Consider the following 26,095-nt stretch of genomic DNA (forward strand, 5'->3'; position numbering starts at 1 on the left):
ACTAGGTTACCAGTCGTTGGCTCTGCTGCCTGTTATACTATTTGTTTCGTCACATTCCTACTTCGATACTGGTAACATATGTTATTAGAAAACAATATCTAGTTTCTCGTAAATGATACCCCGCTTTGTCTCCTACTAATATGAGACTGTATAACTACAAGTTCTATAATGAATGCACGAAACAAAGTTTATAGTGTCAATAACATGTTATAAGACAAGGGTTCGAAACACGCTGAACATTTCAAAAAAACATGTTATAGAACCGTTTTAACTAATTCTAAATCTAGTTGCGATAATATCAGTTTTGGCGCTTCAAGAATTACGATTTTAGAATATGTCACTGACGATGATATTTAATCTCTTACACTTCGTCTTTAACCGATGGGAGAGGGACTAATTAACAACTAAAATTGGATATCTCATTTTTTTTTGTTAAAATAATTGGATACCGAATCGTGAAATCAACAATAAAATTTGACAATCCATATCTAGAAAAAAAATGTGATTTCACTTACCAAATAAACTACAAATTTCTCAACAAAAACAAAAAAACTACAAATGAAATGTCGCAAAAAATTTGTGTAGGAATAACACATTCTCATTCTCATTTATAAATGGACTAACGTCGCCAAGACAAGAAACGTATTCTTCGCCTTCATTTCTCCTCCTTTCATCACCATCTCCGATAACAAAGGCGACGACGACGACGACGACGATCTTCTTTCTTACATTCTCCTCCTCCGCCGGTAAGTCCACTTTCTCTTTCTACTCTCAGTATCAAATCGAACAGAAATCGACTTCACGAGTTATAATTTATCTACGAAACGAGTAGTTGCCTAATCAGAACCAGAATTGGCTCAATTGTCAGAGAGAAGTCTTTGAAAATTTTGGTTCTGATTGTGATAAAGCTACTTAGATCCTGGTTTTTCTTGTAGCTGGAGAAGCAAAAATCCTTACGACGAGTTTTCCACAAGAGTTTGTGTTATTTTCTTTTTGTTAAAAAGATTTAGGGTTTTTCTTGTGTGATTTCAAATCGGTTTGGAATTGTTGAATGTTGATCTCTCTTATATCTATAATCAACACCTATATATATATGACTTAGCTCAGTATTCTTGTTTTATAATTTATGATCTTCATTGTTTAAGGCATTTGCAGAATCGGGCTAATAAGTTGAGCATTTTGTGATTATTTTGTTTAGTGTTTGTACAATTTTATGTTAATAAGATTGTTAGTGGGTAATTGTTATTCATTTAGTTGGGGGAATTTTGATTTGGATTACATAGTTATTATCAAATTTGAGTTACACACTTCATTTTGAATTGCAGGACGTTCGGATTTGCTGAAGATCAAATAATTAGGTCATTTGTTTGTCCTCCATGGCATCTAATGTACCTCCTGGGGTAAGACCAGGACCTCCTCCTTTGCATCAGAATCCCAATCCTCAACAAAATCCTGATGCATTATCAAGTACAATGCAAAACTTACAAATCAATCGGCCAACCGGTCCACCACCAACAATGCCTGGATCATCTGTTCCTCGGCCGCCACCCTTTGGATTCTCGCCAAACATGCCCTTTCCCCGCCCTGGACCTCCTCCTCCTCCCGGTTCCACACCACTTCCCCCTTCCGGACCTCCTTTGGCACCTCCTCCGTCCTCGTTTCCTGGTGCTTCATCCGTAGCTCGCTCAGGCCCTCCACCCTCTGGTTTTCGCGCAGTAGCCCCACCAGTAGCAGGCCCTCCACAGACACCGTCACAAATGGCCTCTGGAAGACCGTCAGGGCCTCCATTTTCTCAGCCCCCGCCTTTTGGCGCACGACCATCTCCAGGGGTACTTTCGTCACCTTTAGTGGCTGGAGGTTCATCTGCCCCATCTTCTAGTGGTACATTGAGCAATGGGCCACCTATGCCTGCACATGTAATAGGGTCAGGCGCTCCTCCTTCGTCTTTCACCACTGCACAACATCCGCTCTCTAGACCTCCTCCCGCAATACCGCCTAGGGGACCTTTTGGCCAAAGCATAACTCCATTTCCAGGAAGTACACCCACTGGCGCTCCATTTGATCAAACGTTGCGTCCACCACCACCATTTCCTGGTGCAAGTCAAGGGCCTCAAGGGATCCCACCATCGTATTCAGCCGCAAGTCAAGGCATGCCCCCACCATTTTTGGGCGCAAGTCATGGTCCACCACAGCAATTTCCTACTGTAGCGCAAGGCATGCCACCACAGTTTCGTTCTCCATATGGTTCTCAACCAGGGACTATGCAAATGATGCAGGTTATTCTTTATGATGTCTTGGTTTTGCAATCTTGTGTATTTTGTTTGTTTCAAGGCAAATATTTTACTGTTTATTAATGAATGAAAGTTAAAAGCTGATTATTACTTCTCATTTTTCTTAGGGAGGTGTCCCAATTCCAGGTACTATGCCACATATGAGGCCATACGGAGCGCATCTCATTCCTCCGAATCAATCTATGTCTGTGTCTGGAAATGCAGCAGCAGGGTCGTCTAAAATTGATCCCAATCAAATTCCCCGTCCAATTCCTAGTCCTTCTGTGACCTTGTACGAAACTCGGCAGAATGGTCAAGCTACCATTCCACCGGTAAGCTGCATTAGTAATTCGACTCTGGAGTTTGAACCCCTTTTAGAAATAGATGCTTCTACCCTTGTCTTTGTATTTCTTCCTTTACGGTAATTAATCTCAAGCACCTGGGACTAACATCTTTGAGAAAAGGAAAGCTGTTCTCGTTTTTGTTACCCAAACTTGATTGAACAGCTCCGTATAGGGGATCTTATATCAACATTGCATGGGCAAATTGGCCTTATATATCCCAAAATGTAGCTTGAGTACTAAGATTTTTTTATATTCCTTGTATACAGCCTGCTACAAGTGATTTTATTGTGAAGGACACTGGGAATTGCAGTCCACGTTACATGAGGTGTACAATTAATCAGGTGACGTTAGATGTTCAAGCATTTTTTACTCGGTTTTTTTTCCTTTGGACGTTAATGGCTCATTTTAATTATATTAGAAATCTTACTTCTCCTTTCTCTCTTTTAGATTCCTTGTACTGGAGATCTCTTGTCAACTTCTAGCATGCATTTGGCATTGATGGTTCAGCCATTGGCACTCCCGCATCCATCTGAAGAACCTATCCAGGTAGTACATAGTTTCCATCTCATTGTTATTTTCTTCATAAATATAAGCTTTTCCACTCGGACTTCCATTTGGCTCTTACCTGATATGTATTATGATATCCCAAAATCTGTTCTTATGGTAAAATAACTGAAATATACTGTATGCATGGTTTAGGGTTACTAGTTACTGCTAAGAGTCAAGACATATTTCCCTACCATATAATGAGTATATAGTGACTTATAATATAAGTATGATAATTGAATACATTAAAGTTGTGATGTGAATTTAAATTTATTTTATTATACCATCGTATCAGCATTCAAGCTGCAGTGTTTGATTAACGCACTAAATGATTTTCTCATTAGGTTGTCAATTTTGGAGAAAGTGGGCCTGTTCGCTGTTCTCGCTGTAAAGGATATATAAATCCATTCATGAAATTCATTGACCAAGGAAGGCGTTTTATTTGTAATTTATGTGGTAAGTTGTTACGATGAGGCTTTACCTCTTGTCTATTTATCTGCTATAATTATAATTATTGTCTTTTGGTTTTGGTTTTTAACCATTTTCTTTTGCTATATAGTGTCTGCTAGAACTTGCTTTAAGTTTTCCACATTTCTTTTGGGTTAATACATAATTTGGTTGCCTACTGTTTTCATGGTTCTAGGTTCTCTTATGGTGTTACTTTTAGTGTCTTATATCTTACCAGGTTTTTTTTGCCTGTGGATCTGTGCCGCTGACCTCAAGAGTCTTAAATTGAAAGTTGACTCTCTTTCTTTTATGTTCCTCCCAGTTCATCTCAATTATCAATATTCCTTTACATTTTATCAACTAAAAGAAGATCCATCTATTTATAAAATTGAATCAGATGTGATACTTAAAGAGATGGAAGTGTCTCTAATAAACATATGCGACAAAATTAGTTTTCCATCTATTTTCTGCATGATTACGTGTGGTTACTCTTATTTAAGGTTTGTTAGTGTTAATGTCCTCCTGATCTCAGATTTACATGGCATGCCTTTTTTGCACCAATATCACAGTTCTCATCCATCTAATTACTAGCAAATAGCAATGAAGTTAGAAGTAGTGTAAGCTGACTGTCTCTTATTGTGCAGCGTTTCAACTTTCAAGTAAAACAATCTTATCAATACTTTTTTAGTAGTAGCTTAGTCCGTTTTGTTTAAATATGTAATTCTCCTCCTATGCATCAAACTCCTGCTTTGTACTATGTCCCAACTAGTTCGATGAATTGCACTAGGTTAGAATTGCAATGAAAATTCAAAAACTATTTTTGAGGAAACAAATTTTATCTTCTCGTTGTCTATGTTTGCATTTTCAACATCTGCATTTGTTTTATACCCTTCTTAATGGTGATTTATAGATGTTTCTATGGCTCATTTTGTGTCAGTTTTCTTTTTACTAGGTCGTGCTTTAGCAGTCCATGCTTACGAGCTTTCAATTTTATAGATATGCAGCTCTGCAGTCTGCTACTGTCACATATTTAAAGATGCACATTGTTGAAGTTGCTCCTTTGTCATTGTCCTTTTAAGTATTGAAATATACCAGGTGTTGCTTGTACTGATGGTATCATGCACAACATATCTTTTGCAGGATTTACTGATGAAACACCTCGTGACTATCACTGTAATTTGGGACCAGATGGTAGGCGTAGAGATGCCGATGAGAGGCCAGAGTTACGTTCAGGAACTGTGGAATTTGTTGCTACAAGAGAATACATGGTAACAAACCCTGTTAACAGCCTTTCAAAAACGTGCCTTCATAGGTTTTACGTTCCATCTCAGACTTCAATTAATTCCATTGATTAGCAAAAGAGAGCTAATATGCCTGTATACATACATTTTTCTGAATCACAGAAAAAGGCCATATGGACAGAGGATAGGCTATGCAACAAGACAGAATGGCTAGAAGCAATAATGCATTCATCTATTTGGACTAGTTAAATAATTCCAATCTAGTTGTTGATTGATATATAATTAGTATGTCATTAGCCAAATGATTTATGTGCCATTATACTTCAGTTCTTCTGGTGTAAGCATATATCTGTTCATGCCATTGAATTAATTGCTTACTTCTAGTCTTCTCTAATTTCTAGGTTCGCGATCCAATGCCTGCAGTCTTCTTTTTTCTAGTTGATGTATCCATGAATGCGATACAAACAGGTGCAACTGCAGCAGCATGCAGTGCGATTAACCAATCAATTGCTGATCTTCCTGTAAGTAATGACAAATGTCAAATGCCATGTTTAATTTTATTTAATATCTGTATGTAGCTTAAATGCAATAGGAAGTGATACAAATAAAAAACATTTCAGTAAAACACTTTTAGAAAATTAAAATTTGTCAACACTTAACGAGGATATGTTTGTTTTCTGTTTAACCAGGAGCAAGTTTACTAAAAAGACATTCAAATGTTTAATGTATTAAAAAATTTTATGGCGCAGGAAGGTCCTCGAACAATGGTTGGAATAGCAACATTCGATTCAACAATTCACTTTTACAATCTCAAAAGAGTGTTGCAACAGGTATAATACTTCAAGTTTCAGGATTTGCATGAAGTATTTTGTAAGTCAAGTACATAAGTTATGAGCCTCTACAGTCTAACATTAAAAGTTTTTGCTGCGTCATCTGCTGGTTTTGTTTCTGTTGTTGCTAATCTTTTTGTATACCAAAGTAACGTTTTCGTGGAAATCATTGTCCACTGCAGAGTGAAAGTTTCGAATAACATGGCTTCTTACCATCTTTTGTACTTGCACGAGATTTTTTGCTCTTCACTTTATAATGAGCTTAATTGCTTGTGATTCAACACCATTAGCTGTTTAGATGATTCATTTGCACATGATTATTACGAGAGATTTATTTGCTAAACTGTTGGCTCACTAGTACTCTCATTTTCTCTGGCAGAGAAGGCAAAATGTTATTAGAATTTCAAAATTTGAAGTTGTCTGTTACATTTAATGGCTACATCCGAAAATACCGTTTCCTAAGGGAAATATACTAACCTGCAATTAGAATAATAACATGAGAATATATTTCAGTTTTCTTTTATGCTGGATTTTCTATGAAATTGAATTCCACATGAATGTGGAAATTTTATATGTTTCTTACATCCATTTTACATCTACAGCCTTTGATGCTCATCGTTCCTGACGTGCAAGATGTGTATACACCACTTCAATCTGATGTAATTGTGCAACTTGACGAGGTCAGTAGTTCATTATTGCAATTCTTACTCCTGATGGTTTTAAGGTTATGCAGTAGGATCTTGACCATCTGCTTTTCTCCTCTGACAACAGTGTCGTAAACATTTGGAGCAATTGCTTGAGAGCATTCCAAACATGTTTCAGAGTAATAGAGTTGCTGAATCTGCATTTGGTGCTGCAACTAAGGTTATTTTAAGGCTTATACTTCATTAAGTGGACAGTTCTCTTTTTGAAGCTTTTTGACGGATTCTTGTTAAGTTTGTGTAGTCAATATAGATGCATTCACAGTAATCAATTTTCCCCTTGACCAGGCTGCTTTTCTGGCAATGAAGGGCACTGGAGGGAAACTTCTTGTATTTCAGTCAGGCAAGTTGGATCAAGTAGTCAGATTCTGTAGTATAAGTATTTTTATATTTTAGTACTTTATACCACATTTCTTTCGGATAGGTGCTCTTATAGGAGTGTGAGAGATGTTTTATTAGCCATTTTCAGATTGTTCTTAAGCAGTCATCAGATGGAAATTACTTATTATAAAATAATAGATGTAAAGGGAATGGTGAACTTCAAACTGTCTGACATATCCTCTTGGCCAAAGAAATAGAGATGTACATGGTGTAGCGTTCTGACTGTACTTTCTTATTTGCAGTCCTTCCCTCAGTTGGTATTGGAGCTCTTTCTGCTAGAGAAGCTGATGGAAGGTCGAATTCCTCTGCTGGTGAGAAGGTATATGCCCCGATTCTCTTTGGCTTCTTTTTATTCAATTTATACGAAGCTATGCATCAATTCATTTTCTGCTATATTGTGGCCTTTCTACTTTTATGTAAGGTGTAGTAATGTGCCTTTTTTCGTTTCTTTCCTGATGTAAATCGTGGATAGATCATTAGCTCATGTGTTCCTGATCACTATGACAATGCATTACTATATCATTTACCATCCCATCTCTCCGAGCAGCATTAGAGACTTTAGTTGGAGAGTACCAAGAATCTAGCGGGAATTGAGCAACAGCGGAGCAAGCACAAATAGAAGCATAACATACTGAAGTGCTTATGCCTTTTCAATATATAATTAAAATTGTGATTATTAGTTGGTTAAATTTTATGATTGTCTCTAATCGATAGCAATACGACTACTTCGTCAATTCCTGTTAAATCTGTTGCATCCTAAATTTCAGGAAATTCACAAATTGCTTCAACCAGCAGACAAGACGTTGAAAACAATGGCAATCGAATTTGCAGAGTATCAGGTTAGGATCAAGTTTAATTTCTTCTTTTTTTTTGATCTGGAACAAATACTTGTCATGATCTTACATAATGGCTTATTTATCGAACACGAAATATCAAGTCAGCAATGAAATTGCAAGTTGCATTTATACCTTATTAACTTGAGCTAGTGATTCAATTGTTCTACAGGTTTGTGTGGATATTTTCATTACAACCCAGACATACGTGGACATCGCTTCCATTTCTGTCGTCCCAAGAACTACTGGCGGGCAGGTATTTTAACTGTTGTTTCTTGAGTTCTTTGTCTTTTTATTTTTTATTTTAGCTATAGTCGTAGAACTCAATAGTAGCTCTATGAGATAGCCCCCACTCACCACTAACCCCCAACATACCTCATGCCATTTCAATACATGAAATCACGACTCCTCTTACCGCACCAGCAGCATCAGTGAATCACCAGGCAGCCACCTATAATGTGACACCACTCACGCCCACGGACCGTCACCCACTAGGATATTCACCAACGTAATTCTGACTGTTGCTCAACACTTCGAAGTTGCCATCACCACAATTATACCGCATTATCGTTGCACCATGATAAGAACATTATTATCACCCCAATCACACTCACCTCACAATGATCAAAACATCATCATTGCCCAATTGCCATCACCTCATGATGACCAAAATTTCATCATTATGCAAATCACCATCACCTCACCACATCACTACACACTTATCTCAATCACCACACACAAAAGCTTTATAGCTCCAACACCCTGTCGATGGATGTGCGAGAAATAGAAGTAGTTCTAAGTTTTGGTTCCCAGACAGGGTTGATCATACTATTATAGTTTTTTTTTTCTCAAAATATTCATTAGTAAAACTTATTACCAGTACTTTGGAAATTGCTGGAAACCGCTGTACACTTTCATGGAAAGACATTATGCTTCCAGAGTTCCAGGGTGTTATCAGTAGTTACTTTAACCTTCCAGTTTTCAGTGTTGTAGGTAAGACTGTTTCGATATTTTCATGTTGCAGGTATATTACTACCATCCTTTTTCAGCTGTTTCTGATTCAGCCAAGCTCTACAATGATCTTAGGTGGAATATTACGAGACCTCAAGGCTTTGAGGCAGTAATGCGTGTCAGATGTAGCCAGGTATTTCCTATGCCAATTGCTAGTAATCTAGTCCTCTGGTACTGTCTAATTTTTCTTCGTACCTTTTTTCGAATTTCAGTTTTTTTCCTAAGAATGCTAAATTTATGTGTAGGGACTTCAAATTCAAGAGTACTTCGGAAGCTTTTGCAAACGCATTCCAACTGATGTTGATCTTCCTGCAGTTAGTATTCTATCTACCCTGATAGCAAATTTGATATAAGGAATTTAGAGCTAACGAGTTCAAAACTCTATTTGACATTGTTCCCATTGGATAAAAGGGCCATCTTCTCTGTATTATCGTGACTCGGTGTCTTATTGCAAGTGTGTAACTAAATGAGGACAGGCGGATAAAATATACAGGTAATGCGAATTTAGGAAAAATTATGAAGGATACCCTCAATGCAAGACCGTATCCGTGGTATAAAGTACCACAAATAAGTAACATAGCATTTGGGTTACAATCTCCTCAAGCAGAGGACAAGAAATAGGGGTTAAGCGTACAAAACCTTTCCTTAGGTAGTCCACTCACCTTGTACCGCTTCAGAATCTCAGATCATTAAATTAATTTTCCCGGGGCACGTTCCAAGAAAATCCTATTTGCCTCATTGTCAGGCTAAGCCCACCATTTCAGTGACAACTGCTCCTCTTTTTGGTGGTCATACAATAAAATTGTGTTTCCTTCATTTCTCTCATAAGCAAAGGTTGTTGTAGTAATGATTTTCCAACTAGCTTAAAGGTACTTCAGTGACTGAATCTCTGTGAGTTCTAAGAATATTTTTTTATCATTTTGTGTTTATGCCGCAGATTGACTGCGATAAAACAATAATGGTCACCTTCAAGCACGATGACAAGTTCGTAGAAGGTTCTGAATGTGGTTTTCAGGTACAATTGACAAAACTAGCCCCATATTCTTTTTCGCTTTCCCCGTCTACCGCAAGTCGCAACAACACATAAATTGTTTTCTCACAAGGGGTCTGATTCTCTCAGAGTTACGTCTTGGGTTTCAGAAGTTCATGATATTCTTAGAAATTGTTCAAATTCTGATATTTTATTGATTTTCTTCTGTCTAGAGTGCACTTCTCTATACAACAGTATATGGTGAGAGGAGAATCCGGGTTACCACATTATCACTTCCATGCACTTCTGTGCTCAGTAATCTCTTCCGTTCAGCTGATTTGGATACTCAGTTCACATGTTTCTTAAAACAAGGTGACTTTTATATTTATGTATCTTCGTGTTGTCCATAGTCCATACTCTTGAGACAAATTGGATGCCTTCGGATCTCCTTCGCTTTTACTATTTCCTGTAAAGTTTTTATCACTGCGTCGAGTTAATTGAAATCCACAACTTTGGCCCCAAATGATGTCTTAGGACTTTGAGTTGACTCGTGACCCATGAGTTTGATGACCGAGTCATATTGAGAAGATGCAATGTGTTGCCGAGTTAATATAACTGGAAGTTCATTGTGATTCTTTGCACCATGAAGGCATGAACAAACAAGTCCAAGAGGACTAGTCAAGTCAACTAGGTTTACCTATATAAAGTGCAATGAGTATGTGCGTCTGGTTACCTCCTTTCTCTTTTAGATGAAACAAAATATTAATTAATCTATTCATTTTTGCTCCTACTCAGCGGCCGATGAAATTCCTACGACTCCTCTTATTCAGATACGCGAGCAAATGACTAGTCTCGCCGTCAGCATTTTGCACTCGTATCGTAAATTTTGTGCCACAGTATCATCAGCTGGACAGCTAATTCTTCCCGAGGCACTTAAGTTGTTGCCTCTATATATCCTAGGTAATTTTTCTATTGTTTCAGTCTTGGTTTATTACTATTCCACTTGAGAAACTAACACCCATCTATTATCTCATTTGTTTCTTGATTTGATCTGCATCAGCATTGATTAAAAGTATAGGATTGCGAAGTGATGGAAGGTTAGATGATCGGTCTTATTGGATTAGTCGTGTTGCCTCCCTTCCTACTCCATTGGCAGTGCCTCTGGTCTATCCTAGGATGATGGCAATCCACAATCTTCCGTCAAAGGTAATAAACCACTAGCTTTTATAGAATTGTTTTGTTAATGTGTTGGTATCGCTATCATAATTCAAATTTGCATTCCTGTAAAATCAACAGGAAAGCGATGGATCTTTCTCTACTGTTCCACTTTCGAGTGAACATGTAAGTGATGATGGAATCTTTTTCTTAGAAAATGGAGAGGATGGTTTGATTTATATTGGCAGATTGGTGGACCAAGACACACTACGTCAGCTCTTCGGTGTAACGTCTATTGATGAAATTCCTAGCCAGGTATAATGCTTATCCTCTAATAGCATTCAGGTTAGATATCACCAATGTTGTTATAACGACGAACAAGAATATCAGAAAGGTAATAATAGAGATAATCAATCACATACAACACAAGTGATTACATGGTTCGGTCGTAAAACTTACTCCATAGCGAACTATGGCACAATGAGTTCACTATCTACGAAGAACAAGATCGGTCAAATGCTCAAGAGTGTTTTAATGTACAATCCTAACTAACACCATGCGCCTTCGCTATCACGCCCAAAAAAAAAGAAAACAGAATAATAACCCCTCTCACATTGATTGCAAACCCTTAACAAAGGTAATGTAAATAAGTAGGACCAGTATTGTAATGTGGTTTTTCTAAGTGTTTTGGGTTGGAGATCAGCCCATACTCAAGCCACTTTCCTACAAATGTAATAAGGAATTTTACAGCATGTTTTTGTATTGGTTTCTGGGCTCCCACGTCAAATGTTCCAAATGCTAGTTGTCCTTATTGCTAATATATATTATTATAAATTATCATATGTATAAACCGATGAAATCCGACTGATCTCGACGACATCCTGCTTGGTAGATGGTCCCTGGTTGGCTGCCTATGCCCTTTTTACGATTTTTCTAGTTTAGGATGAAATGGAATTTTAGGGTAATATTTGTGAATTTTGATTGCCTTGGAGGTTTCTAACAATCAATTTTATGGTTGCAGCTTGTACTGCAGCAATTTGATAATGACTTATCAAAGGAACTAAACAATGTTGTCAACGAAATACGGCGCCAGAGATGTTCTTATCTTCGGTACGTTACAGATTTTTATCTTGAATTCTTAATGATATGTGAATTTCTGCAGATTACATGACTTAAATTTATACACATAATTTATGGTCTCCCACTATGTTTCTTTTTCTAGTTTACGGGTTTGCAAGAAAGGAGATCCATCAGGTTAGTTCACTATTTCATTCCCTTTGTCCGTTAAAATTTTCGAACCATTTGAGGATTTGATACTTAGTTCACTATAGACAGTGAATGCTAAAATCAAAACGAAAGCAACAAAAAGAGAACCAGATTTAGATGGGACCTCGAGCCTATTTGCGAGTTTGCTTCGGTTTAGTGGTAGCCTGAGCAAATTGGCTCCGGCTTTTAGTGTAGCCTGAGCCGAGTTTGGAAAGTTGGCAGAAAGCCCTTTACCTACCTACCTACCTTTCTTGTCTTCGTTTCTTTCCCCCTTTTTTATTGATACTGAAAAATTGTTTAGCTGATTAATTTCTCAAACCAAGAGACCGCTTAGGCCCGTACAAGCTATACGCCCTAGGCCTGAGCTCACTACTTACGGAAGAGGTTGCTAATCTTATACCCACTTATTAATAAAAGAAACTCATATTCCTATTCTATAAACCAAAGTTCTAGTTTAGTGTCCATATTTTGGGTTTGCTTATTTTCTTCTTGGTACAGGAGCCTTGTTCTTCTCATACATGGTCGAAGACAAAAGTCCTGGCATCCTCTCTTACGTTGAGTTCTTAGTGCATATTCATCGGCAAATCCAAGCGAAAATGGCCTGAGAATTTCTCCGTGGCCCTCCACTAACCCAGCAGTTTTGGTTCAAGAAGTACATGAGTTCTAAATTTTATCTTCATAGTGTTCATCTGCAAAAGATCGAGAATGGGGTTAATTCGGATAATCTAGTTTTAAAACTACATATATGTTTATGAACTATTGGATTTTGCTGTTCTGCAATTTTGGTTCTCAGATATTTTGATCTTTTTCTTAGGTTAAGATTTGTAGTGTTTACTGTTTAGTCAGTGATCTGATTTTTGGTTGGGTTGGGAGTAGCTTTCTTGCAACTATTTTTTGGACCCATATTTGGATCTAATAAGTGATGGTTTTTGAGCATTTGGGTCTTGTGGTATTTCCGTTGGGCTAATTAAATGAGTGATTTTCGAATCCGTTTGGTAAGGAAGATATGTAAGCATTGCTTGTATGCAACGTGGGAGCCCTAACACTAGGTAGAGATATATTGTGCTGTTTTGCAAACACTACATTCTGTTTGTGTGTCAAACATGACCTAAAAGCAAAGGCTTGTTTTTTCGGAATGGAAATCTGCATCTGTGGATAAAATACCACTACCACCTACTCTCTGTCATCTATTCTCTCTCCTTGTTAAGGTCCTCTACAACGACAGGAGGTTTCCTTTGCCACCGATGTTTGTATGGGATAATGATCCTACCAGAAAAAAGGGTTTGTTGGTGACAGAAGGAACATTTTCGTAGTTGGTAGAGGCAGAGATCCCGTAACGGATAGATGAGAAGGTGGTGGTGTGGTCAATGGTGAAGGTGGTGGTGTGGTCGATGGTGGTGAATTTCTAGTTGGTAGAGGGAGAGAGCTAGTATCGAAGAGATGAGAAGGTGGTGGTGGTGTGTGGTCAATGGTGGAGAAGGTGTTGGTGGTGTGGTCAATGATGGTGAAGTGAGGAAGATGAAAGTAATGACATTTAAAAAATATAATCTAGAATATCTTTGGACTCAGTGAAGATAGGAGAGCTTACACCATCTCTCTTGAGAATTACTAACCCATGTCAATCTCTCCTGTTCTTCCCAAAGCCGCAACCAAAAAAACCTTGTTGTTGTTGTAAGTATCAGAAACAAAAAGTTTGAAGAAATTCGGGGCATTCTTCCTTTTCTTAAGGAAAGGGACTTGGGACCTATGAACGGAACAACACAACAAACATGATGAAACAAAGAATAACCATGATGAAACAAAGAATAACCATGATGAAATAAAGAAGAATGAACGGGATGGGTCGGAAGAAGGGTTGAAGGCCTCTACACTTCCATCACTTGAATAGATAGGGAGGGAGGGTAGAGATTTTGATTTTTCCACGTTGAGAAAGAGTTTTTCTTTGCTGCAAAAGATGTTGTCATATATTTGAAAACTGTTACTTCGTGTTGTAAAAGAGCTGAACTATAAAAACATATGGTGAGTGTCTGGTCGAATCGATCACCTCTTTCCCTTGGTGGGCAGGGAACACTTTACTTATCAATTTATCCCGTATCGACCGCAAGGTTATTTTCGTTTGAACCTCGTCGTTAGTTTATTTTGTACTCGGTTCGTATTTGTAGACTACGTGGGTTGAAATTGTTGGGTTGTCTACCATTTCCCCCACGAGCACTCCTATATATTAATCCCATTCCCGCCATTTACCGGTTTCGCTCGGTTAGAAACCCTAACTGGAACCGACTTCTCATTTCAACACTACAACACCATCAATTGGAGCTGGAGAATTAGGGCAAAGATGATCCTTGAAATTTAATTTCTTCATTTATCTTCAGATATGTTATTATCACTAGTTTATGATCTATAATTAAACGGAAGAAAGATGAAGTTAGTAACTTACAATGTTAATGGTTTAAGACCTCGTATATCTCAACACGGATCTCTTCTCAAATTACTTAATTCCTTCGACGCTGATATTATCTGCTTTCAGGTTCCCATTATCTTCTTCTCTTTACTTGCCCTAGTTTATTAATGTTCTTGTTTCCTTTTTTGCATTCCCTTATTGCCACTTATTAGGGTTTTTTCCTGGTCATTCCATTAACAAAATAATGCATTTAAAATGGGTTATTATTTGAATGCAAAAAAAAAACAGGAAACAAAATTATCTAAAGGGGATTTAACAGCAGATATGATTATGGCGGAGGGATATGAATCTTTCTTTTCATGTACTTCTACTTCTGGTTTTGGTCGCACTGGCTACTCCGGTAAACCCTGGTTTATTTGTTTTCGAGTTATAATGGACTTAAGATTCTTGTAAATTTTGTTGTTTTGAGTAGTTTTTTTGTTTGTTAAATCTTTTAGGGGTTGCTACATTTTGTCGTGTAAAATCGGCATTTTCGAGTAAAGAAGTTGCTTTACCGGTTGAAGCCGAAGAAGGTTTCACTGGTCTCCTTGAACAACCTCGAACATCATCGAAGTCAATGGGAAATGATTTGTTGCTTGATTTGTCTTGCAAAATAGATTGTTTAGATGGATTAACAAAGGAAGAACTTCTTAAAGTTGATGGCGAGGGGCGTTGTGTCATCACTGATCACGGTCATTTTGGTAATTTGACGAAGAACATCGACTTTAATACGTTGAAGTGTCATCTCCTTTTAAATTTTAGTTTCTTAGAGAGAGAGCTGAATACTATGTGTCAATGTTGTTTTGGCAGTTCTTTTCAATATATATGGGCCTCGAGCTGATCACGATGATACAGAAAGGGTACATTTCAAGCTAACATTTTTCAATCTATTACAGGTAAGCTGATTTAGCTGTCTTTTGTTTTCGACTAATGCAAGAATAGGGGTTCTTTTACTGCTATTGAATTCTTTTTAGTACCTCTTGATTGATAATATCATCTTTCGATATAGAAAAGGTGGGAAGCATTTTTGAGTCAAGGAAAAAGGATATTTGTTGTTGGTGATCTCAATATTGCTCCTTATGCTATAGATCGTTGTGAAGCAGACCCAAAATTTGAGGAGAACCAGTGAGTGACTAAACAATTCTTTTGTGTGTAATTGAATAGTAGATTGTACAATTGACCGAAACAGAATTGGTAATGAACTCGTTTGGCTCTACTTCAGGTTCCGAAAATGGCTCAGGTCAAAACTTATAGAAAGCGGAGGACCCTTTTTCGACGTTTTTAGATCAAAACATCCTGATAGGTAAAAAATTCAGTTTTGTCTTTATCTTTTAAACGATATAATTCTTGAACTATTGATACATTTCTTTCTATGAAAATTTGAATAAAACTTTATTTCATATGAGAAATAATTCAAAGCAACACGGGATCAATCATCAAGTTCCTCAGTCTTTATTTTCGTACAACAACCTCCTAGTTAGAAAGCAAATCCTGGAACCAGCGGACGGAAACACAATCGCTTTCTCTTCGGTTATGTTCTGGTTATAGTCTTGATAATGCTTCTCAGTTTCCGGAGAGTCCAAATAACATGAAAGTGGAGTGTTTTGATAAATTTCTATTTGACTATTTTTATTGGTTCGCCTCTAATCTATTGATGTATAGCAAATTCCTGTGGAGTCAAGTTTTTTCTATTATAGTAACTCTGGTATAATATTTTCTGACAGGCTGAGGAAGTTGATGTTTTATGAATGGTTTTATCTTTTCTTTAACAACTTCAAAAAATTTAAGTAACAGAGTGAAATCATCCATGTATTACAAAAATAATAGGCATTATGTCAGGTAGTGTTTGACCACTTGATAATAATATTCTTGAGCGATGATGTGCTCTTGGATACATACTTGCCTTTTGTTATCATCTGATTATATTTTATGCCTGATTGGTTCCGTAGGATAGGCGCGTATACATGCTGGTCACAGCAAACTGGTGCTGAAGAGTTCAATTATGGGTCAAGAATCGACCATATTCTTGTTGCTGGTCCCTGCTTACATAATGATAACACCATGCAAGATCACAGTATCATGAATTGTCATGTTACTGGTTGTGACATAATGACTCAGTTTAAACGGTGGAAGCCTGAGAATGTTCCTAGGTAAAAATAGTAGTGTGTTGTTGCTTAAGTGAATTAGTACGCACTGTAGTAGTTCCATTTTTGGCCACTATACTTCATTATGCATTATACAAGGGCTAATGCACTTACTTTTGTAGTGCTCAGTTTACAAGCTCTATTAACTATTTGGCTTTTTTCGGCTAATGGTTAACTTTTACTGAAAAGATTGTCTCCTTGTATCCGGTACCTTATGTTTCAAAGTAAAGTTTGATGGTACGTTTGGGATCATCGAATCAAGTAAAATACTTCATAATTTTCAAAACAGATGTTTTAAGTGGGTCCAATTGGTTGTCAAAAGTGATTTCTCACGTGGTTCCGTTGTTTTTATGTTGATGATAAGATCCTTATTCCTGCTGTAACTGCTGTTCAACTTTTATATTTTCACTTACAAGAAAGTTATTTCTATTATCCAATCCATAGGTGGAAAGGGGGGAGAAGCACCAAATTGGAAGGTTCTGATCATGTTCCTGTTTATGTTACTTTAAGAGAATTTCCTGATCTTCCTGAGCATAACACCCCATCCTTAGCTGCTAGATATGTTCCCAGAATTCGTGGTTCCCAGCAAACAATTGGTGAGATAAATTCCTTCTTGCGTTTGATGAAAATAAATGAGATTTCTTAGAGCACTTCTATTGGCTATCATTGGTTCCTTTCAAGTGAATTCTTTCCTATGCGCTTCAGTATTTTATTAAGCTTTTCTCGAAGCACTGAGCCTTATGTTTACATCGTTGCTGCAATTTATGTTGTCTAGTGTTTCTCATAGCACAAGTAATTCAAGACTAGAATGCCTTAAGGGTTTCATGAGATTAATATGTCTATGGTATCTTTCCAGGAGTTTGTACTGTCTTCTTTACTATATTTAGGTGTGAATTCATTGACCATGAGAAAATTGATACAATACGTAGCAATAGTCAGCTGGGTCAGTATCTTGAAATATATCATAAAACATTCTATATTAGAGATTTTAAAGCATGCTTGTGAATAACTTGAGTGATACATGATCACATGCTTCTTCACGTGTTACATTTCTCTTATATACTTGCTAAATATTCTTTGTTAGTAACACTGCTGTCTAAAAGACAAGAAGCTGCCAAAATCAAGAACCATGGGTTACCACTACTGTCGGATGAAAATGTTACCATGAAAAGTTGCAATGATAGTATTGGTACATCATTAGATTTGTGCACTTTATCTTGCTCACCCTCAATTGCAATTCATCCTACCTCAAGTCAACAATGTGGTGATATCAGTCCAAGCATAGATCAACATTCCAGTGGTGTTGCTAATGTGGGAAAGATGGAGATATTTAAGTTGGGAAACGGCAAAACAAAGCCATTGAATCCCAACTACATGAAAACCAACAAAAGAGCAAAACTTGGGGATAATAACTCTCAACGCACATTGAAGTCATATTTCAATAGAAAAACTAATTTTAGTGTTCCTCGTGATTGTGCATCCTCTGATATTTCACAAGATCACAAAGGAAACTCACCAGCAGATGATAATGGTGCTTCTACTGCAGCTAGGGAACCTCAGTCTTTATATGGAGAACGTTTGGGTCATGATGAGAACATCAATTTCGAGAAGAATGATTCAGACTCTAGTCCGTCTACAAGGCTTCAGAGTGATGTTAATGTATGCTCATCTTCCCAAAGTGATAAATATAGTGCGGCACTATTTGAGTGGCAAAGGATACAAAAACTCATGGATAATCATAAAAAAGTACCACTCTGCAAGGGCCATAGAGAGCCTTGTGTTACCCGGGTAGTGAAAAAACCAGGACCAAACCTAGGGCGCAAGTTCTACGTATGCGGCCGTGCTGAGGTACTTTATACTGCTTACATTTATTTATTAAACCAGAACTAAGTTCGTGTCAGTTATTTATTTTTTCACATGTGTCAGGCTAGGGTTAACTGTATTGGCGAGTATCATATAGCTAATTTAGAGCATCTCCAATGCAACACTCAACTTACAAAACTCAATTTGACACATAAGACTACTTGAGTTTTTGACAAAAAACACTCTCCAATGCAACACTCAACTAAAGTCTCAATATGATGTGGCAACAATAAATATTGAGATACTCAAAAGAAAACTCAATTGTTTAGTTTTCTTTTGAGTAACTCAACATTTATTGTTGTATCTCAATTGGTCCACATCAACATTTTATATATTAAAATAAGAACCAAAAGTAAATCTAAAGTAAATGTTGAGTTTTTTTTAGTGTTGCATTGGAGATGAATTTTGAATTGAGTATCTCGATAGTGCAACCTAGGAAAGAGAAACTCAACTCATACTTGACACATTGGATTAATTGAGTTTTTGTTAAGTGTTGCATTGGAGATGCTCTTAAGAAGTAACTTTCTTCAGACGTGGTCTTGTAACAATCCATTTGATTAAAACCCCCTATCGGGGTGGAAGCAGGAGGTTTCATATAAGAGAACTGGTTTAAACAGGCCAGTATAATGGGTACAGCACGTCCGTATACAATGAAGTCTTTCCATTATAGATTTACCCGAGCTAATTAGTATAAACCGGAAAGGGAAAAAAATGTACCCATTTGATGCGCCTAAAGGAACGACTGGTAGACTAACCAGGGTTACCCTAATAGTGGTTCCACCCCTGGTTGACAGTATTTACAAGTGTGTCACGAAAAAGCTTGTTTTGTAGATAAGTCTCATTTACTGGTATCAGTAGGCTGATCTCCACTGGTTTTTTGTTTCAGATTGATTTTATGCTTGTGTTTGTAGTACTGCAATGACAATATGATGATCGACATAAAAATGTTATGTGTTTTTCCTAGGGTCCTTCATCTAATCCAGAAACAAATTGCGAGTTCTTCGTATGGGCAACTTCAAGATCTGGGGAAAAGCGGAAATGATCGTTCACCGGCAAACCTTTTTCTGTTCTCAACTCAAAACTGAACGCAGTAACTATCTAACAGAGTAGTACACTAGTATGAAGAAGTTCCTGATGCAAATCAGACATTGGGAGAGAGAACCCCATCTGATTCCATGGCCAGTCCGAATCTTCAGCAAAGGAGTTACATGCTATTCCTACTTGCTACTGAGGTGCTGTCGCCATAAAAGTTTGCATGTTCTGCTAAAATTCCTCGACGAAATTATCTACATGTTTTTGGTTTACTTGAGAGTAAATTAAGTAGAACTTCGTTAGCAACTTCAAAGACTCTAACAACAAAGGGATGAAGCTGAAATTTTGGTGACTACTAGAGATAGAATGTAAATTGATGTGAAATCTAGTCTAACCTAAATAATAGGCTAACTAGATCAAGTTAAAACCTATAAGTGCACCAATAGTATGTGAATATAACACGGAACACTGAGGTTGGTTGCACGAAGATTTGGTCGGAATTAAACTTATATCTAAAACTAACTAATAAACTAGGAAAAGAGTAATTGGATTTGAGAAAATATTTGAAAGCAAAAAAGAATAAAACTTAGAAAACAAGGTGCTAGTAGGAAAACTACAATTTTGGAGTTCACCATTATCAATCGTACTAAGATTATTATTCCTCTTGTCGCAACTCAAAAGTTGAGAAATCAATATTCAATTTCTAAAAATAAAACAATAAAATCTCGATAATTAAAGTAGTCCATATACCATTTCACTTTTTTTTTTGCTGAAAAGAAAAAAAAGAGAGAGAAAATGATAGTGTAGCTCGTGGGTTGCATAAATTTTGTCTGTCATTTTCCAAAATATGTGTATAATTCGTAAATCTCTTATATTGTTATTTTAAAGGGAAAATGCTTTTAGTCTTGAATTATTGATCTCTTTACATTTTTTTTTTTTTTGGAAGTAACACTTTATAGATTTTAACAAAAAAAGAAACCCTTTATAGCTTTACTAAAAGTGAGGGTGAATTTGAAACTTTTAAATAAATTAGCCAAAGCCCGACATTCACTTTTTCCAAACCACTGATTGAGCCGCCACCCATGTTTTGGAAAGCTTCTTACTTTTTTGAAAATCTCATTTCATACCTCAACAACAAAGGTATCAAAGTATTCCCTACAGTATAGGTCTGATGATGACATCATCAAATCATTCCTTTCACTGTGGTTGTTTCTAAATTAGGTCTTCCAATTTGGTTCTCTTGCTAATAACCCCTTCCTAAAATTGGACATCCTCCAATTTATCTTTAATTTTAACGGATGGGGTTTATCTAGAAAAACAATTTGCATATCAAATTTAAAAGTTAACAGACATAATTTAACAACAAATAACTGAGCTTTAACGAGCTCATCATAAATAACTTGTAAACATATTGTATTTGAAGTTTATGTCAGGTAACATATTATATAAGGGCTTATGTCTTTTTCTTTTTTTTTTTGTTGAAATAGGGCTTATGTCTTTTTCTTAAAAGTCAATATCTATAAAGAGAATGTGTCGTGTGTAACATGTCAACAACGACATATTCAAAAACATCAAATAACATGTGATCTTATATTGATTTGTTTTATGTCACATCGTCTGTGATTCTATTAGTAACTCTAAAAAAACAAATACAAAACAATAAATAAAACTGAGTCGGAAAAAAAATGGTCTATAGGAGGAAACCGACGGCTAAACTAAAGCCAACCACCCAACAAGAAATCTCAATATTAATGAACTCACCAACCCAAATACAACACAAACCAATTTATCCTCTTGTGAGTAAACAAATTTTATTATAATCGTCTCAATAATTAATCAAGATAAATAGTTAATTATCATACGTTCCGATTACAAATATTTAAATCATTATCACTCCGTTTCACTTCGCCTCGTTTAATATGAAATGAGTCGGGTTAGTCAGTTTGAAACAGAAAAAATGTATTTTGATTAAAAAAAGCTATTTTAGTTTGAAGTAATATATTAAACAGAAAATTGGACCGAAGGCCTAATGTTAAATGATTTTAATTAAAAAGACAAGTTATATTTCTTTTTGTTAAAAATCTACATACTTGTATTTTGTTTGGTTAAAAATCTAATATTTTTATAAAGGTGTTGCAGTACCGTCCCTGACTTTTGGGGGGCCTTAGGCGAACGTATGGACGGGGCCCCTACGTTTTAAGTCGAAAAAAATATAAAAATTGACATGTTATATTGGAATTTGAAGAAATTAGACAAGAGAAGAAACTAAATTATAAGAATATGTGTTTAATTTGATTTTTTTTCTTTTGATTAAGTTTAAATGTTATGACTCTTAAATTTCCTATTAATTAGGTTACTTTGCTACCCAAACAGATGTGATATCTTGTGCATAAAACAACACATATAATAATACTATATACATATATATAATGTTACATAAATCGGGGCCTTCTAAATTTGGGGGCCCTAGGCGACTGTCTGGGTCACCTAAGCCCATCGACAAGCGTTGCAAAGCTGTCACAAGGCGTTGAAAGTTGTCGCATGGCTTTGTAAAGCTGTCGCTAGGCATTGCAAAGTTGTCGCATGACTTTGTAAAGCTGTCGCAAGGCATTGCAAAGTTGTCGCAAAGCGCTGTAAAGCTACCGCAAGGTGTTGTAAATTAGAAAAAAGTACTCAGGGAGCTGAAGACTAAAATAACTTGACTGAATTTTTTTAACCAAGATCTAAGTTTTTTTTAGGAGTTTTGGTCAAATTTCTTTTATCATATATATATATATGATATTATGGATTTATTTCCCTAAAACATATATATATATATATATAACTTACTAATCAGATCGGGGCAAATTTACTATCTAATACCACATCTGTTTCAAACTGGATTATGTTTGTTTAACTATCGTAAACGGTTTGGTAAAATCCTTCCCATTAGCTACGGATTCCATCTAAATTGTCACCCTTACATGAGTATTAACATATGGTCTGACATTGACTTGTTCTAAATCTCGTAATTATTTCAACTCAAGGGTTATAGATAAATTCTAAGTAATTATATGGTTGCTTCTAAAGGTATCAGGCCAAAAGGCTGTTAGCATCCAGAAGTTTGGTTGACTGGGTCAAAGGTTTTTTTTACCCAATTCTCTTTAAGCACCCGTTATCTTCTAAAGAAAAAAAAAAGAAGGCCAGCGCTTTGGGGAAAGCTAAATAGTTTCCGGGGAGTGAAATTTTAAAGGGAATATGTACAATTTTAGAGATTTTCTGAGAAAATAAATTTTAAGGGGAAATAAAAAAAAAACTCCACCTCACCTCAATCTATCTCCACCTCACCTCACTCTCTCTCCACCTCACCTCACTCTATCTCCACCTCACTTCACTCTCTCTCCACCTCACCTCTTTGTCTTCTCCGATTTAGTCGCCGGCCGGAAAATTTTCCGGCCGGCGACCATTAAAAAAAAAAAAATTTCCCTCTCTCTCTCTCTCTAGAAACTCCGGCGAAGGGGTTTCCCTTCGCCGGAGTTTCTAGAGAGAGAGAGAGAGTGAAATTATTTTTATTTTTTTTAATGGTCGCTGGCAGGAAAATTTTCCGGCCGGCGACCTAATCGGAGAAGATAGAGGTGAGGTGGAGAGAGAGTGAGGTGAGGTGGAGAGAGAGTGAGGTGAGGTGGAAAAGTATTTTGCTTTCCCCCTAAATAAAATTGTCAAACAAAATTGACTAATTTTTGACCAAGTCTTCACACCCCGGAAACTTTTTAGCTTTCCCCAAAGCGCTGGCCAAAAAGAATAACCCAAGGATCCCTAAAACAGGTTAGATGGATTTTAAACGTTAAAGCCTCTTGAATGCTTCCAAGTAATCCATGGTGGTTTTTGGGTATTGGTTAGTAGTAAAAGTAGTTATAGAAGCGTTTTTAGTCATCTGGAGAGAGGAAAACTTCTAGTTCGAGAAACTGACAATGGGTTTTTCAGATTAAGAAGATTATGGTATTAGAGAAGCAGTCATGGCGGATAACTTTTATGGAAAGATGGGTTCTAAAATAGAAGCTACTAAAAAGTATCTATGGCGGATTCAAGTTAATTCTACTTTGTTCAGAACAGGGTAGAGAGAGAAGATGGGAAGTATGTGCTAAAATATGATAATTTTCTAAGGAAAGAGAGAGAATTGGGAAAAGTGATTAACTTTAATGAAGATGGAATTTAGAAGGGGTAAATCTGTGTTACTAGTGATTAAGTAGAGAGAGAAAACTGTCGGGTTTATGGTTTCGTGGTCCGCAGATTGAAATATTTAAGAGAGAGAAAGTGGGGAAAGTAAATGAATCCTAATCATAGACAAACTCTTTATCAAACTCTTGATCTTGAAATAGTTAAGCGATGGAAACCGCTAGATTATGATCCAATTATCAATAGTTTCTTTTTGACGGTTAGATATGAAGATGGATGGAGGGGTTAGGGTTAATTGTACTTGACCGGTGCCTACATAGTTGGACGGTGCTAGTAGAGAAATGAGTGATTGGGCCGGGTGCTAACAGAGATGGATGTTAACAGTCTTTTGGTCTGGTGCCTTTAGAAGCACCCTAATTATATTGATAAATTCTACAGAAAACTTATATTCTAGAAACAATAAAATGATTATGAGTTTGAGAAAAGGATGTGGACATATTATTACTAATGAAATTTAGGTATGGGGTAGAGATTAATTGGAATAAGATGGCAAAAGAAAGGAAATAACTCTTCAACAAAAAAAAAAAAAAAAGGAAATAAAATCCAAAGCAGAAGAGACAAGTTTGGACAGCCAAACAAGTGGACCAAACAACCAATAACGACACATGTTTAATTTAATGAAGTCTTGATCTCACCAACCCAAATACAATCATGTCAACCACAATACCACATAAAAACACAATCATTCTTCTTTCACTCAATTACGCAACCACTCGTTTGTACAGTGGTTGGACATTTATTCTTAACTCTGTAATATCTGGTGATTAAGAGTCGATAGAAGTAGTTTATCATCAAGATTTATCGATACCATTTAGATGTGCGACTTTTTCCAATCCCAAAAAGAATTTAACTCTTTAGGCAACAAGAATTAGTATTAGTCTTCTTCAATATCCAACTCTATAATTCTTCTTCATCTTCTATTTCAACCATTGGATTACTCTAATTCCGTGAAGTGGGTAGTATAATTTCGATAAATTAAGAACGAGTAAAGAATCTTTTAAACCAAAAGAAACCTATCTGAACTTCAAAACAAAAAAGGCAATGAATTCCCAGGCTCAGGTTATCACCCTCTTGGTCGAAAAACTTGGATGTCTGATCTAAACCCAGACAGAATTACCATTAACAAAATTGTTTGGCCAGGTACCCATGATTCAGCAACAAACGAAATCGGAATTCCATTCGTTACTCTCCCTTAGCTCAATGCCAATCTTTATCTATTTATCAACAACTTGTTCTAGGCACTCGTCTCTTAGACGTTCGTATTCAAGAAGATCGTAAAGTTTGATTCATATATATCTTTTTTGGAAGAAGGTTGTTAAAGATAAACACTATAGAAATATCTTTTTTTATTGATGTTGGAATAGGTATTTATATACAACAGAAAGTAAAAGGCAGAAGTCGTTTAGTGGGGGGCCATGGTAGAAGGTAGTCATCCTTATAGGGTCATTTCGGTGAGTTGGTCATCTTTAGGGAGCTAACATGAACTCATCTCATTGGTTGGAAAACAAATTCAATAATTGTAAGTACTATGCATCATGATAACTTTAATAATTTGGCATGGTTGAGAACAAGTGGTGTAAGTTATCTAAGATGAACTTAGTAAATGTGTGCAACTTTTTGAATGGAAGGAAGAACTCAGTACACTGGACGACAAAGCATACTCTTCTCTCCACTAGACAACTGAGTCCTTATTTTGATAAACTCACTTTTACTTATGTAAATAGAAAGTTCAACTGCAAAGCTCATGACCTTGCGGTGAACTCTAGGAAAACTAAGTCTTGTACTTCTGTTTGTTTTCCTTCATGTCGGATATCACAATGTAACATCTCAGACTTGTTCTTAAATCTCTATCAATAGATGTTATCTTGTTTAAAAAAAGGAAATATCTAAGATGAACTTCAACTACATCATTTAATAATTTGGAATGGTCGACAAAGATGAAGGGTCCGGAGAAACTCTAGTGGTTTGTCACCTTGGTTGGCTTGAAATGGCAAAGACAGACCGAGAGTTTGTCTTTTCCGTGAGACGTCGGAGGAACCGTGGTGGGCTTACGAAGGTTCTGAAATAAGAAAATGTAGTACTCCACTGGTTTTTTTTGTTTCAGAATGATTTTATTTTTTGTGTTTGTAGTACTAGAACGAATTGTATGTGAATATAACACGTATCTCGCACAAAAAAAGAATAAAACCTCGTGACGCAACTCAAAAATTGAGAAATCAATATTCAATTTCTAGAAATAAAACAATTTAGAATCTAAATTATAAACAAAGTCGGTATCCCACTTCACTTAGGATATCATGTAATTCAGAATTCAGAGTTAGTTAATTTGTTAATAATTGAAGTCCGATTATTTTGGAACATTTTTTTAGGTTATAATCCCAAGCATCATTCTATTTTAATTCTTTA

General features: G+C 36.4%; 2 protein-coding genes across 3 annotated transcripts; both read left to right on the top strand.

Annotated features, from left to right (window-relative positions):
* Positions 1 to 383: 383 nt before the first annotated feature.
* Positions 384 to 12,931, top strand: LOC147570655 (protein transport protein SEC24 B-like). The gene is made up of 25 exons (XM_086657191.1): positions 384 to 746; positions 1,326 to 2,276; positions 2,399 to 2,602; positions 2,881 to 2,955; positions 3,062 to 3,160; positions 3,505 to 3,616; positions 4,748 to 4,875; positions 5,250 to 5,369; positions 5,598 to 5,678; positions 6,281 to 6,358; positions 6,450 to 6,542; positions 6,668 to 6,722; positions 7,003 to 7,079; positions 7,528 to 7,599; positions 7,766 to 7,849; positions 8,618 to 8,737; positions 8,850 to 8,918; positions 9,542 to 9,619; positions 9,808 to 9,946; positions 10,370 to 10,534; positions 10,635 to 10,780; positions 10,871 to 11,044; positions 11,751 to 11,839; positions 11,952 to 11,983; positions 12,494 to 12,931. Exons 2-25 carry the CDS (start codon positions 1,377 to 1,379, stop codon positions 12,598 to 12,600), a joined length of 3,297 nt encoding a protein of 1,098 aa, XP_086513317.1. The 5' UTR covers positions 384 to 746; positions 1,326 to 1,376; the 3' UTR covers positions 12,601 to 12,931.
* A 634-nt stretch (positions 12,932 to 13,565) lies between these two features.
* On the top strand, positions 13,566 to 19,979 carry LOC147570656 (endonuclease/exonuclease/phosphatase family protein). 2 transcript variants are annotated; one of them, XM_086657195.1, is made up of 10 exons: positions 13,566 to 14,522; positions 14,685 to 14,796; positions 14,894 to 15,136; positions 15,246 to 15,331; positions 15,445 to 15,560; positions 15,658 to 15,738; positions 16,385 to 16,585; positions 17,024 to 17,175; positions 17,664 to 18,427; positions 19,407 to 19,979. In XM_086657195.1, exons 1-10 carry the CDS (start codon positions 14,415 to 14,417, stop codon positions 19,482 to 19,484), a joined length of 1,941 nt encoding a protein of 646 aa, XP_086513321.1. In that variant the 5' UTR covers positions 13,566 to 14,414; the 3' UTR covers positions 19,485 to 19,979. The 2 variants fall into 2 exon arrangements, 1 of the variants encoding a protein (XP_086513321.1); XR_015231481.1 differs by having other exon boundaries at positions 14,012 to 14,522; positions 17,664 to 18,549; positions 18,958 to 19,979.
* Positions 19,980 to 26,095: the final 6,116 nt, after the last annotated feature.

This window comes from Eschscholzia californica, unplaced genomic scaffold, assembly GCF_041429995.1.
Source record: "Eschscholzia californica isolate CP2 unplaced genomic scaffold, dmEscCali1.0.p SCAF_1, whole genome shotgun sequence".
Taxonomy (NCBI): domain Eukaryota; kingdom Viridiplantae; phylum Streptophyta; class Magnoliopsida; order Ranunculales; family Papaveraceae; genus Eschscholzia; species Eschscholzia californica.